Consider the following 12773-nt stretch of genomic DNA (forward strand, 5'->3'; position numbering starts at 1 on the left):
AGAAAATAGAGGTTTTAATCCAATCAAATTTAGTTCAGATCAAGTTCTGCGTCTTGATAAGGCCTTGCATTTTGACAATTTTACTCGTCAGTTGTCTATAAACATAACCTGAAAGTGTTAGTATCCGACGCGCTAAATTAAACTTATTTATAAAACTGCCGTGCATTTATAAATAATTGTGTATCTTCATCAAAATGGGCGAGTTCAAGCTTCATCTACTGACGCAAGAGTTACTTGATAAATTAGGGTATGTATTCTATATGGATCTTGTTTAAAATGGTTAAAATGTCTGTTTTATCTAACTCTTTATTGTGTGTTGATAGCAACAAAAGCAGTCCAGCTGAATATGTGGAATATTTACAAAAACACATTGCTTCTAATAGTACAACAGTTGAAAATGTAAACTTTCCATCACCATCACACCTTCAGCAGCTGGCTGAAAGATCCAATAATCCCCAGGCTTTCATGTCTAAATTTGAAGATCTCAAGGAAAAAAAGTAAGAAAACCAAAGCATAATAGTATTATGTTATATTGGTTTTATTAAAATCAAAATATCTTTTAGTGTGGATTCTCTTGGCCAATATATTGATTTAATGCAGAAAATTGGTCAAGATAGTAACATGAGAGAGTTTCTTGCACAAACTGCTAGTAAATTAAACAAACAGGCCACCAACAGTGCACCTATAACTAAGGATACTTTACCACAGGTATTATTATTTAACTTTTAAGTTCATTCTGCAGTAGAATTTCATAGTTTATACTTATTTTTATTTTTAATGCATTTAGGTGAGAAGCAGATTGAAATCTGCAGCTTCAAATAAATCTCGCGATAAAGAACCGACGAAAAGAGCGTCCGCCATTAAAAGTAGTCTTTCAATGTCTATTACACCATCAGTTACTTCCTGGATACAGCGCCGACCATGCATGTCCTGGGATTTCTCCGTCAGCAGTGCTTCTCTCACACACACCATCAACAACATTCCAGTTTGTTCACAAGAAAACATCATCATTGAAGATCTGCTAAACATTTTTATGGGGCTTCCTGCTAATTTTATTGAAGTGCAAGAGCTTAAAGATCCATATGATCCACGTGAATTTGTCTTGAATGATTTTATTGATCCTTCAGTGAAAGAATTAGTAAAACGCATGCTGCCACTAGCATCACATTATTCTATTATACAGAGATTTACCGAGGAAAAAATGCGGTTTGAGTTTGGGCAAGTGAATAATGCACTTGCTGAAGACATGAGCAGTATTATCATTGATTATATGGTATGTTACATACATTCTAATTGGTTACATTTTCGTTATAAATTTTATTATAGACATTCATCGCACAATTGGAGACAGAATTTCGAAATGGTAATTTAACTCTGCAAAAAGTATGGTATTACATTCAGAAGAGCTTACACTCACTACAAATTGTTAGCAACATTGCCACAACAATAAATAAGGTATTTTTTAAATGAAATCATTAATTTATTTTGCTAATTTATGCTTTATTGAAGTCTGGTTCTTGTGGAGGTAAAGTATTAAGTCTTCTCCACGATAAAATTGCTGGAAATATCGGTGATTACAAAGCGCAAGATTTGTGCATTCGTTTAATGCAAGCTGCTTGCGTTCCATACATGAAAATGCTCGGCATGTGGATTTACAAAGGAATTATTGCGGATCCAATACATGAGGTACATTCAAAATATTTTTATTAAACAACCAAAAACTTTCATGAAAAATATTAATAGTTTCTAGTAGAAGATAATGAAGTGGTTCAAAAAGAAGACATGCCAGTTGATTATTCCGCCGATTACTGGGATAAAAAATATACAATACGCCGTGAAAGAATTCCCAAATTCCTTGAACCAGTTTCCGAAATTATTCTTCGCGCGGGGAAATATTTGAACGTGATTCGCCAATGCGGGAAATCACTCAATAACAAAGTGCAAAACATCGAATATAAAAAAGAAGAAAAATTCTACATTGAATCGATTGAAACCGCCTACAAATTCGCCAGTCAGACTTTATTAAATCTTGTACTAGGAGAACAAGATCTCCTCGGAAGACTGAAATCAGTCAAACATTACTTCCTTCTTGATCAGGGCGATTTCATCGTTACTTTCCTCACGCTTTGCGAGAAGGAATTAAGTAAAGATGTCGCTGATGTGATTCAAACTCGTTTGGACTCTTTGCTTGATCTAGCTTTACGAATCTCAAGCGCAACTAATGATCCTTATAAAGATGATCTACGCACTGAATTGCTTCCCTATGATTTACAATTCCAAATGTTTAAAATACTCATGGAGCAGCAAAAACAACCAAAGGCAAAATCGTTAACTGTGATTGAATCGTTTTCGTTCAGTTACGAAGTAAGATGGCCATTGTCACTCATTTTGGATAGAAAGTCTCTTGCAAGATATCAAATGATCTTCAGGCATTTATTGCATTGTAAATATGTGGAACGGATGATTTGTCAAGTGTGGCGTGCGAACAAAGTCGCTAATAAGTTCCAAGCGGGCGCTGCGAAGCAATATCGCAATACTTTTGCGCTCAGACAAAGAATGTTGCACTGTGTTCAGAATTTAGAGTATCATATGATGGTTGAAGTGATTGAACCGCATTGGTGCATGTTTTTACAAAAACTTTCAAAGGTAATAATAGTTTTTATAAAATTATAGAAGATATTTGATTGTTAAAATTGAATTGTTTAGGTGACGAATGTCGATGAAGTCTTATCGATTCACAGCGACTTCTTGGATTCGTGTTTAAAGGATTGTATGTTAACTATTCCATCACTACTGGCTGTCGTCACGAAACTACTTTTAATTTGCGTGTCATTCTGCAAATTCATGCAGGTAGGTCATAGTTCTATCATGCAACAAAGCAACGCGCACTAAAGTGTGTTGAATGTTGAATTCTTAAAATGCAGTTTACAATATGTGCAATTTTATGTCTCGAACCTAGCAATCGGAACGGTATTTTGTGGAAGCCGAGTTAGGCTCGTTGCCAAATTCTTTCTACGAGTCCTTCACGCAGGTATAACTGAGTACGGCTCAGGGACATTCAAACGCACTCGATTGATTGCTCGCTCTCTCTAGTCGGCCATCTTGCGAGTATTATGTATCTGTTTACATGCTGCGACAGTCCTGTTCGCATAAGTACTTATGGAATGCCAATTAGTGTGCATTTGTGCATGTCGTTCTCGTCTTCCATTATGATTTCTCTGAAGTCTTATTAATCTTAGATTTCTGCGCTCGTGCCACCCATGTTTATTTAGGTTGTGTCTTATTAGAACTGCATAGAATTACATTTTCGTGTTATCTATCTATGATTGGGCTACTAAATCATTCGAAATCGAATTGTGTGTTCATTGGCTTCTCAACTTAGGAAATTTTACAACTCACTTCATACATATTGACTAAACATCGAAATTAATCAAGCTTTTACTGGCCCAATTATGGCTTGTGTCTTGTATCTTGCAATGCTTTAACCAAAACAAATACATATTTTAATACTTTATATCACTTGCTTAGGCGGAATCGATCAATCCTGAAGGTCACGAAGACATTCTTAGCTTCGAGCAGAATATAACACGGTTTGATACGGAATTCACCGGTGCCATAATGAATCTATTGGAGCAAATAAATAGTTTGAACCGGAGCGACAGTGACCACGATCGACTCTTCAATCTGTTATACAGGTATCGTTATTATAACTATTTAATTGACTAAATTAATACTCGGTATTTTCCCGTTCATTATTTATAGAATGAGTTCTATTTTCTCCTCCGAAATGTTAAAAGACTTCAAAAAGTTATTAGAAATCCTGTCCGATTTATCCACCGGAGGTATAGCCATCCCTCTTTTATAATTAATTCCTACCATCATATAATCTGTGTTTATTTAGTGCGCAAATAAGAACGAAAGTAAATGTTTGTTCGTAATTCTTTTATTTCAGATTGGACTTCAATGGCTTCTACTCGGAGCAATTTGCGCGAATGGGATTCATCAGATCGAACAATTACAGCCAGGATGCCTCTGGATAACAATCAATACCTTCCTTGAAATTCCCTGCCTGAATCTTCCTAATTAATATAATCAAGTGCCATGTGTTGTTTTGAGTCTAGATGTTGCTTATTTATTAATTCAAATAAATTCATTCAAGCTTTAGCAAAAAGTTATGTTAAGTGAAATTACATTTGCCAAACTTAAACATAACTTACATAGATACATTCATGACACATACAACTTAATATTTAAATAAATATACTTCTAAGAACTAAAATAAATTGTATTAAACAATTTGATAGTTTGGCTTTCTTATTGAAACTAAATTCTTTTCCATTTGATCAATACATATGCTAACAATGTGTTTGCCTGGCACCATAATTAATCCTAACATTCTAGGTTCCTCATTTGGTGTGGTCTCATCTTCAGGCAGGTATTCTGAGCAGGATCCAAGAATTACATTAGCATCTCTATCTGTGCACAGAAACATGCCAACCAGGACGCGTTTATCGGTCATTTCGATGCGTAATGGAAGATTCAACCATTTTCGTAACTTCTTTGCTCCCTCGGAATTCTAAGGACATAGTTATTTGGTAATCAAAACGAAATTTACGAAATAAATTGTTGACTAACATTTGTTACATTAATACTTTTTGCAGGTTCTTCTCCACTTTCGGAAGTTTCATCCCAGTCTTCGGTAGATTGACTTGTCGATGTGACTTCGGGTTTCGTCTCGTTAGTTTCCATTTCCCAGGACTCAATAATTTCGCAGGATTTGTTAATAATTCGTAATTTTGACAAAAGCTTGTAACCTCACTTGTTCCGTCAGTGCTGACGCTTTTGTGATACGATTAGGTCCGTAAAAATTACATACCGCACTTCACCACAGGCCGAATGATCATTCAACCGCAGTAAATTTCCAATTTATTCATGAAATTCAATTGTCAACATTCAAACACATCCAAAATTTAATGGTGAGTTTTTCCAGAATGAAAATAGAAATGGATCTGTCGAGTGTGAGGTTATGTAACGTCGCATGTCGGTGCTAAATTGTCTAGAAATTTTTATTATCTAATTACGGCGATCGCGATATTATTCCAGCATCGCATCTGTAACGTTGCACTCACTGTCGGCCAAATGCATCGCATCAACATCCTGCGAATAGGTTGCAATGAACTCCAATATGCAGTAAGTATATCATATTCTTGTACTAAGCATGTTTCTATTGCAATTTTTATTACTGATACAGTGCCGGTATTACTCAAAAGAAGTCCGCAAGACTTCGTTCTTCTCGCGGTTGTACGACAACCTGCGAGAAGAGATGGCTAAGAACAAAGAGATGAAAGAGTCTCTCAAAAAGTTCAGAGATGAAGCTGAGAAATTAGAGCAGAGTGATGCATTGAAGGCCGCCAGACAAAAATTCGAAACAGTCGAGAAAGAGGCGAGTAAAGGCGGCGAGGTGTTTAAGGAGCGTCTTTCTACCTTGAAAGATAAAGTATCTGGTGTAATTGAAGAAGCTGGAAAGGCTGATGTTGTCAAAAAGGCTTCCAAAATTACAGAGGATATTAGCAAGACTGTTTCACATAATATTCAAGAAAAGGCACAAGTTATTGGCAAAACCACAGCTTTTCAGACAATAAGTGAAGCTGGAAAGGCTGTACAAAAAGAAATAGATACTGATAGCATGCAAGGTATGATAAAACTTTAGTTTTAAAGTATTACAGTAATGAATAATACATTTTTTATGTTTCTAAGGTCGAGTATATCAAAGTCCAGTAAAATTACGAAAACGAACCGATACGGACGCTCTAGGCAAAGCTAATAAGTATTACGAACCGAACACGGAAGCACTCGGCGTGGAACTACACAAAGATTCAAAATTCTACGAGTCTTGGCAAAACTTCAAAGACAACAATCCTTATGTACACAAAGCAATGGACTGGAAGCTAAAATACGACGAATCCGACAATCCGGTGATACGTGCCTCCCGCCTGCTCACCGAAAAAGTCTCCGATGTCATGGGCGGACTCTTTCAGAAGACAGAACTTTCCGAAACGCTCACGGAGATCTGCAAAATTGATAACACATTTGAACAAAAACGGTTTCTCAAGCAGTGCGAAATGGACATCATCCCTAACGTCCTAGAAGCGATGACTCGTGGTGATTTAGAGATTCTCAAAGACTGGTGCCATGAGGGTCCTTATAATCTATTCGCGTTGCCGATTCAAGAGGCGTACAAGAAGGGATACATAATCGAATCAAAAATTCTCGATGTAGACAATGTGGATCTGGTCATGGGTAAGGTAATGGACCAAGGGCCGGTGTTGATTATCACGTTCACCTCGCAGCAAATCATGTGCGTGAAGGATTCGAGTGGCGGTATTGTCGAAGGTGATCCCGAGAAGGTGATGCGAGTGACATACGTATGGGTGTTGTGTCGCGATCCGACTGAGTTAAATCCACGCGCTGCGTGGCGACTTCTTGATTTATCTGCGAGCAGTAATGTTCAGTTGGTGTAATTTTTACCATGCAAAGTACAAAAAGTAAACAACTCGAGACGAGCGAACCGGTTTAGAAAACTAGCCGATTTTGTTGGTTTTATCAATTTTCTTTTGTATATATATATTTTCTTCGGTTATACAGCGCGAGTTATTACGGCGTAGGATAATACACATCAAATTTTACTTGATATGTGTGTATAATAACTTTATACATTGTGGAAAACACAAGAAAACAATAAAAATGACTTAAAGCCAATCTAAGCGGCGATTAACTGCGAACGATTTAATACTATGTAATTCGTAGTTAATGTTAAACGAGAGGCAAATCATTAAGTACGATTTAATTGCCAATTTAAAAATTGGCTTAGCTTTAAAAGATCATTATTTTTTATCAAGAGTGAAGCACATGGAAACACAAAATATGAACATTGAATTAAGGTACTGATGTTGTACTTGGTTATTTTCTTTACAATGATAGAGAAACTTTAAATAAAATGTTACTGTTTTCTAAATTATGTTTATTTGAAGGTCTATATTAGATTCACAGTAATAAACTAAGATTAACACAAAACTAAATGCGCAAATTGCATATAACTTTCTAGAACTTTTCTGGAGATGACATGCAACCAACATTACATAAAACTCGTATCTTCTAAATTTTATACAAGATTGTAGAACAATTACACACATATTTCTGTATTATAAATTATTTATTAAGTTTAAAAAGCTATGAGATCAAATGAAGTAAACTAGAATACATACTCAAAGAATAGGAGACATTTAAATCTACGATGAATATGACAGTCTCGCACATGTCTCTTCCGGCATCGCACGAGTTTGTTGGGCAGCCTAACTGCCGGCCTTTTCTAGTCCCAACATGGCTACAGCAAGAAAGGTTCTGGGCCTGATTAGTGCAAAACATTTAAAATTAATTGTACCACCAGCGCGAAGTGCATGTATCTCTGGCCGTTTATACCACCAGTGCGCGAATTGTCGACGGCCAACGATTGTCACCATCAACTTGTCCAACAGTCCGCCTGCAACCAGTAAGTGCATTTAGGTTACATCATGTTTTCAATCATTTTCCGTGCTTTGCACGTCTTTTGCGATATTTACAGTATCGTTCGTTTGGTTGACCTTTGATATCAGTGCCAGGTCTTTCCGCACTTTACTCCTTTGCCACTTTGGTGCATGTATTTTTTCCTATTAAGTTAAAACTTCTGCAATGTAAAGCATTACCACTAATAAGCATGTTAAATGTTCTAGAAATTTGTTTATATTGCTGATACTGAAGTATATTTCTTTGTAGATTTCCAGAGTGTGAGCAAGAACATTCACACTTCATCAAATCTACAAGCTAAGGATTATTATGAGACATTGGGAGTTAGTAGAAATGCTTCTGCTTCAGAAATCAAGAAAGCTTATTACAAGTTAGCAAAAAAATATCATCCAGATGTGAATAAGGATCCTAACGCTGCGAAAACATTTCAAGCTGTGTCAGAAGCATATGAAGTAACTACTTGTTTGTAATAATTTTCAACATAATTTCTATTTTGTGGTAGATTTTAGGTGATGATACTAAAAGAAAGCAGTTTGATACATATGGCGCGACTGCTGAACAAATGGGAGGAATGGGTGGTGGAGGACGCGGGTCAGGTCCACAAGGCTTCAGCCAAAACTGGCAATATCAAAGCACGATTGACCCAGAGGAGCTCTTCCGCAAGATATTCGGCGACGCGGCTTTCGGCGGTGGCAATCGCTCAGGTTTCGACTTTGCTGAATCGCAGTTTGGCTTCGGTGAGGCCCAGGAGGTCATCGTGCGGATATCGTTTGCTCAAGCCGCGCGCGGCACCAACAAGGATATCAACGTGAATGTCGTTGATACATGCCCGAAGTGTGCAGGTAGTCGTTGTGAACCGGGTACCAAGGCAAGTCGATGCAATTATTGCGACGGCACGGGTTTTGAGAGTGTCACTCGTGGCCCATTTATGATGCGTTCAACATGTCGCTATTGTGAAGGCACACGCATGTACATCAAGAGCAAGTGTATTGAATGCGAGGGCAAAGGTCAGACTGTACAAAGAAAGAAAGTTACTGTACCTGTTCCAGCAGGTATGCAAATATATTTATATTTTTATATTTATTTGGAAGTTACGTGACGTGATTTGTTACAGGTATTGAAGATGGACAAACAGTGAGAGTTTCAGTTGGTCGACGTGAATTGTTTGTTACGTTCCGCGTTGAAAAATCGGATTATTTCCGTCGCGATGGTGCTGACGTTCACACCGAAGCTGAAATTTCTGTTGCACAAGCCTTACTTGGTGGTACAATTCGCGTACAAGGATTGTACGAAGATCACACTATTCAGGTTTTTTTTTTCTTTGTTTGAACTTGTAAGATTTAATGCAAATATAAAATTTTAATGTGTGTAGATTCTCCCTGGAACATCTTCGCACACACGACTCCGTTTGAGTGGAAAGGGAATGAAGCGAATCGACGGTTACGGTCACGGCGATCATTACGTGACCTACAAGATATCAGTGCCGAAATATCTGAATAAGGAGCAAAAAACGTTGTTGCAAGCCTACGCCGAGTTGGAGACTGACACGCCAGGCCAAATTTTGGGTGTTACCGTCAAATCAGATGGTAAGAAACGACGTAACTAGTCATTTCGCATGACTGCACGAACATTTTTCATACATTTACCATCACATTAATATCGGTGAAGGTTAACAGATTTTGTACACATTTGAACTAACCCTATACCCAAAACGCTAAGGAAAAGTGCGTTAAGTTGAATATGAAAGTCGAGTCGAACAAATTACAATGCGGAGTCGGAAGTTGGAAAATTGACAGTTTTTAATTTAAGTTGTTAATAAATTGGTTTTTCCTATCGTGTCCGTTGTCATTTTTTGTTTGTTTAATTTGCCACTTGTTTTTGCGGCAGAAGCACAGGAGCAATGTCTGATCTAACGCACTTTTTCTTTGGCAGGGAAAGGCAAGCGCGGCGGCAACGAGGATATTCCGCTCGCCGGGTCCGAACAAAAAGCCAAACAAAGTGCGAGAGAGCAGGATGCGAAAGACGAAAAACCTGGCATTCTGTCTAAAATCAAAACGGCTATCTTTGGTTGATGTGCGGGTTACTGATTAGAGATTACCAGATTTAACGCAGTTATTTGACGTTTGCGATGTTTTACACTATGCAAGCGTCTCATTCAAAATTTTGTTTGGTTTGGATAGTTCGGGTTAAAATATGATAGAACTATCACTTCCATAACATCTCCTTTTGTTTTAATTTCACATCATAATTTGTTAGTTAGTTACGAGATTTTATTGTTTATTAATTTATAGTTGACGATTAAATTTATATCGTATACGAATTTATTTCCTGTAATTACAATAATATGTGTGTTGTTTATTTATTTATAGGAAGTAAAATCTCTGTGAATGATCCATTGAATCTTCTCGAATCTATTAGAGGCGTATTGGAGGAAAATAGAAAACAGCAGGCATCTAAAAATAGTCAGACACAACAAACTAAAACCACTGCTAGCCCTAGTACTGATACGACATTGAATGATTCTAAAAAGTCGAAACCTTCTTCCAAAACAGCCCAGCCGGAAAAACCAGCGCCGCATCCAAAAACAACAACTGAGGGTAGTGGCGGTGCAAATTCTAAATCTACCGAGTCTACAGATGCAGATGCACTGAATGATGAAATGGATCTAAAAAAAGAAAAGAAGGCTACGCGTAATTCGTAGCCTAGTTTTGTAAATTACTAAACATTCTTCAATTGGCATTGAATCTTTTGATATTGATGTCAATTTAGTGACAAATTTCTGAATAATATTCGTAACCTACTATTATTTTGACTTTCCATGTTGCGTGTAGTTGGTTTATGATTGAGAGATGTTATAATCTGTCGACAGAGTTTATAAGTTTATAGTGCCTGAAATATAGATGTTGGAACAAAAGCAAGCGGGTTACAACATGCTTCCAATTCTGTATCGCTAGGAAAAGTAATTGAATATTTTTGTCCATGTCATGTAAAATTTAAAAAAAGAAACCTAAGCAGGAAAATCCTGCAAAAGTCCTCCCCGGCGGGGAATCGAACCCCGGTCTCCCGCGTGACAGGCGGGGATACTGACCACTATACTACCGAGGACTTGTAAGGATATCAAAATCCTTGGCTCTTAGTCTTTTAATCGATCAACAAGTGATTTCTAACGCTTTATTATATAGATTTTTAATAATAATTGTGATACCACAAATTTTATACACTTTTCCGTCTAATTACATTGTCTTCAGTTCATGAATGTCTAGACTGATAGTTTTAGAAACTGCTGTCATATATATACGCGGTGTGTGTTAAACTGGGGGGATAACCAGAATACATTTTTCCTGCTCCTGCAGGTCCTCGGTAGTATAGTGGTCAGTATCCCCGCCTGTCACGCGGGAGACCGGGGTTCGATTCCCCGCCGGGGAGGACTTTTTGTCCTTTGTTTATCTTTTAATTAATTAGTTTAGATTCCCCCCATAATTTTGTTCATTTTGGTGAGAAGACAGGGGCGCAAACCCTATAATAACTCTCGCCCTCATCCAACTCACCTAAACCAAGTTACGCACTTGGTGACTCCAATTCTTGTTTCCCCCCAGTAGAAATGAAATCAGTAAAATACCCTTTTATGTACGATTTCTTACCTCGATGCGTTTGCATTTCTCAGCGGCTTACCTACCCCCTCCCTTTTCTGCGGGTTGGGCGCAGGTATAACATAGTAGCGCGCAGAGACCAGAGTAGGGAGACGTCCATTAGGTCTCGTGATAGCTCTTTCTTCTCTCTTTTAGTTTCTCTTTTTAAGATAATGATAATAAAGGGACCGGCTATCAACTAATAATAATTCATAATATAATCAATGAAGATTAAAACATCGATGATATCAATCAATAATTTATAATAAATACATATCATTATAGAGAGATATAAGATTATCTACGCTGGTTGCATTAAGCTGATAAACCGTCATACACCGTTCATCCCTTCCGTAAATAAAACATTCATTCATATTCAGCCCTTTTATAAATGTCGCAATACGTGCAGTAATAAACAAAGCTATTTTCATTATACCGAAATAGTTGTTGTTGTTTTTTAATTGATGACGTTTATAGACATGAATTATGAAATTCCAATAATAATTTCACCGAATGGCGATGTTTTTATTCACTTTGATTTCCTTAATTACATTTTGAAACAATTCGATAACATCACCAAATTTTCAGTATATAAAGCCAAACATTTCCGAATGAAAATATAGTTCTCAAACAGTTCAACTGGTACACTAACTTAAAACAATAATATCATCATTATTTATTCAAAAATGTGGTTCTCAAAAATTGCTTGTTTCTTTACTCTTCTTGCTGTAAGTAAGGCAGCAAATATTCCAGTCGGTGATAACAGCACCTATCCCGATGAAGAAGTAGAGGGAAAAATTGTTGGAGGGACTCAAACCACCATTAACGATTACCCTTATGCATTGTCTCTACAATACCTACTCAGCCACATCTGCGGTGGTGCCGTAATCACCCCGAAATATTTTCTATCAGCCGCACATTGTTTTGCCGATTTCCAAGCATTTTTATACACGGTTCGATATGGAAGTTCATCACATTCATCAGGCGGTCTCGTGGCGTTAGTCGGTGATGCTTACACCCATCCAGACTACAACCCAGACACCATTGACTACGATATTGGTGTAGGATGCATCATAGGATCTTTCAAATTATCGTTTATTACGAAACCTATTGCTTTGTACCAGCCCGATCCTGTTGTTGGTACTTTAGCTGATGTTGTCGGTTGGGGAACTGAACAGGAAGATGCTACCACCATTCCTGATATTTTAAGAAAAGCGCAGGTGCCTATTATTACCAACGAAAAATGTCAAAATCAATATGGCGTTAATGGTAAGTAAATAAAAATTGTTAGTTTAATAATATACTGATTTGTTGTTATTTATTTTCAGCTATTACACCACGTATGATTTGTGCTGGTTACCAACAAGGTGGTATTGACAGTTGTGCAGGTGATTCTGGTGGTCCACTTGTCGTAGAGGGTCAGTTGACTGGTTTAGTTTCCTGGGGCAATGGGTGTGCCAGGGAAGGGTTTGCTGGTGTTTATAGCAGGGTGAACACCATGCAGCCATGGATTGTGAGTGTTACAGGACCACTGTAAATATCCTCACAGTACTCGTACTTACGAGTTTTACTCGTATATAA

General features: G+C 37.4%; 5 protein-coding genes and 2 non-coding genes across 13 annotated transcripts; 5 read left to right on the top strand and 2 right to left on the bottom strand.

Moving 5' to 3' along the window:
• The first annotated feature begins 75 nt into the window (after positions 1–75).
• Positions 76–4296, top strand: LOC135792745 (gamma-tubulin complex component 2-like). 3 transcript variants are annotated; one of them, XM_065303446.1, is made up of 12 exons: positions 76–247; positions 324–497; positions 564–708; positions 788–1273; positions 1327–1455; positions 1510–1686; positions 1744–2646; positions 2707–2850; positions 2960–3031; positions 3529–3695; positions 3763–3842; positions 3953–4296. In XM_065303446.1, exons 1-12 carry the CDS (start codon positions 195–197, stop codon positions 4057–4059), a joined length of 2637 nt encoding a protein of 878 aa, XP_065159518.1. In that variant the 5' UTR covers positions 76–194; the 3' UTR covers positions 4060–4296. The 3 variants fall into 3 exon arrangements, with proteins under 3 accessions (XP_065159518.1, XP_065159520.1, XP_065159519.1); XM_065303448.1 differs by lacking the exon at positions 3763–3842; XM_065303447.1 differs by lacking the exon at positions 2960–3031.
• On the bottom strand, positions 4107–4772 carry Sbat (LSMD1 domain-containing protein Sbat). Its single transcript, XM_065303458.1, has 2 exons — positions 4636–4772; positions 4107–4576 (listed from the first exon to the last, which is right to left on the bottom strand). The coding sequence occupies exons 1-2, from the start codon at positions 4747–4749 to the stop codon at positions 4289–4291; spliced, it is 402 nt and encodes a 133-aa protein (XP_065159530.1). The 5' UTR covers positions 4750–4772; the 3' UTR covers positions 4107–4288.
• A 62-nt stretch (positions 4773–4834) lies between these two features.
• LOC135792749 (mitochondrial import inner membrane translocase subunit TIM44) lies at positions 4835–7015 on the top strand. 4 transcript variants are annotated; one of them, XM_065303452.1, is made up of 4 exons: positions 4835–4976; positions 5104–5190; positions 5246–5693; positions 5758–7015. In XM_065303452.1, exons 1-4 carry the CDS (start codon positions 4974–4976, stop codon positions 6519–6521), a joined length of 1302 nt encoding a protein of 433 aa, XP_065159524.1. In that variant the 5' UTR covers positions 4835–4973; the 3' UTR covers positions 6522–7015. The 4 variants fall into 4 exon arrangements, with proteins under 4 accessions (XP_065159524.1, XP_065159525.1, XP_065159528.1 ...); XM_065303453.1 differs by having other exon boundaries at positions 5252–5693; XM_065303456.1 differs by lacking the exon at positions 4835–4976 and having other exon boundaries at positions 5054–5190; positions 5252–5693.
• Positions 7016–7335: 320 nt separating this feature from the next.
• On the top strand, positions 7336–10477 carry LOC135792748 (protein tumorous imaginal discs, mitochondrial). 2 transcript variants are annotated; one of them, XM_065303451.1, is made up of 6 exons: positions 7336–7549; positions 7813–8015; positions 8066–8615; positions 8678–8871; positions 8936–9149; positions 9496–9883. In XM_065303451.1, the coding sequence occupies exons 1-6, from the start codon at positions 7381–7383 to the stop codon at positions 9633–9635; spliced, it is 1470 nt and encodes a 489-aa protein (XP_065159523.1). In that variant the 5' UTR covers positions 7336–7380; the 3' UTR covers positions 9636–9883. The 2 variants fall into 2 exon arrangements, with proteins under 2 accessions (XP_065159523.1, XP_065159522.1); XM_065303450.1 differs by lacking the exon at positions 9496–9883 and adding an exon at positions 9933–10477 and having other exon boundaries at positions 7338–7549.
• Positions 10478–10596: 119 nt separating this feature from the next.
• TRNAD-GUC (transfer RNA aspartic acid (anticodon GUC)) lies at positions 10597–10668 on the bottom strand. Its single transcript has one exon. It is a non-coding gene; the product is annotated as a tRNA-Asp (tRNA).
• A 143-nt stretch (positions 10669–10811) lies between these two features.
• LOC135792750 (trypsin-7-like) lies at positions 10812–12739 on the top strand. Its single transcript, XM_065303457.1, has 2 exons — positions 10812–12461; positions 12521–12739. Exons 1-2 carry the CDS (start codon positions 11879–11881, stop codon positions 12727–12729), a joined length of 792 nt encoding a protein of 263 aa, XP_065159529.1. The 5' UTR covers positions 10812–11878; the 3' UTR covers positions 12730–12739.
• Positions 10918–10989, top strand: TRNAD-GUC (transfer RNA aspartic acid (anticodon GUC)). The gene has a single exon. It is a non-coding gene; the product is annotated as a tRNA-Asp (tRNA).
• Positions 12740–12773: the final 34 nt, after the last annotated feature.

Source organism: Atheta coriaria, unplaced genomic scaffold (genome assembly GCF_025399875.1).
Source record: "Atheta coriaria isolate IRGN ID8LTWV9N9 unplaced genomic scaffold, Caltech_Dcor_3.1 hic_scaffold_5_pilon, whole genome shotgun sequence".
Lineage (NCBI taxonomy): Eukaryota > Metazoa > Arthropoda > Insecta > Coleoptera > Staphylinidae > Dalotia > Dalotia coriaria.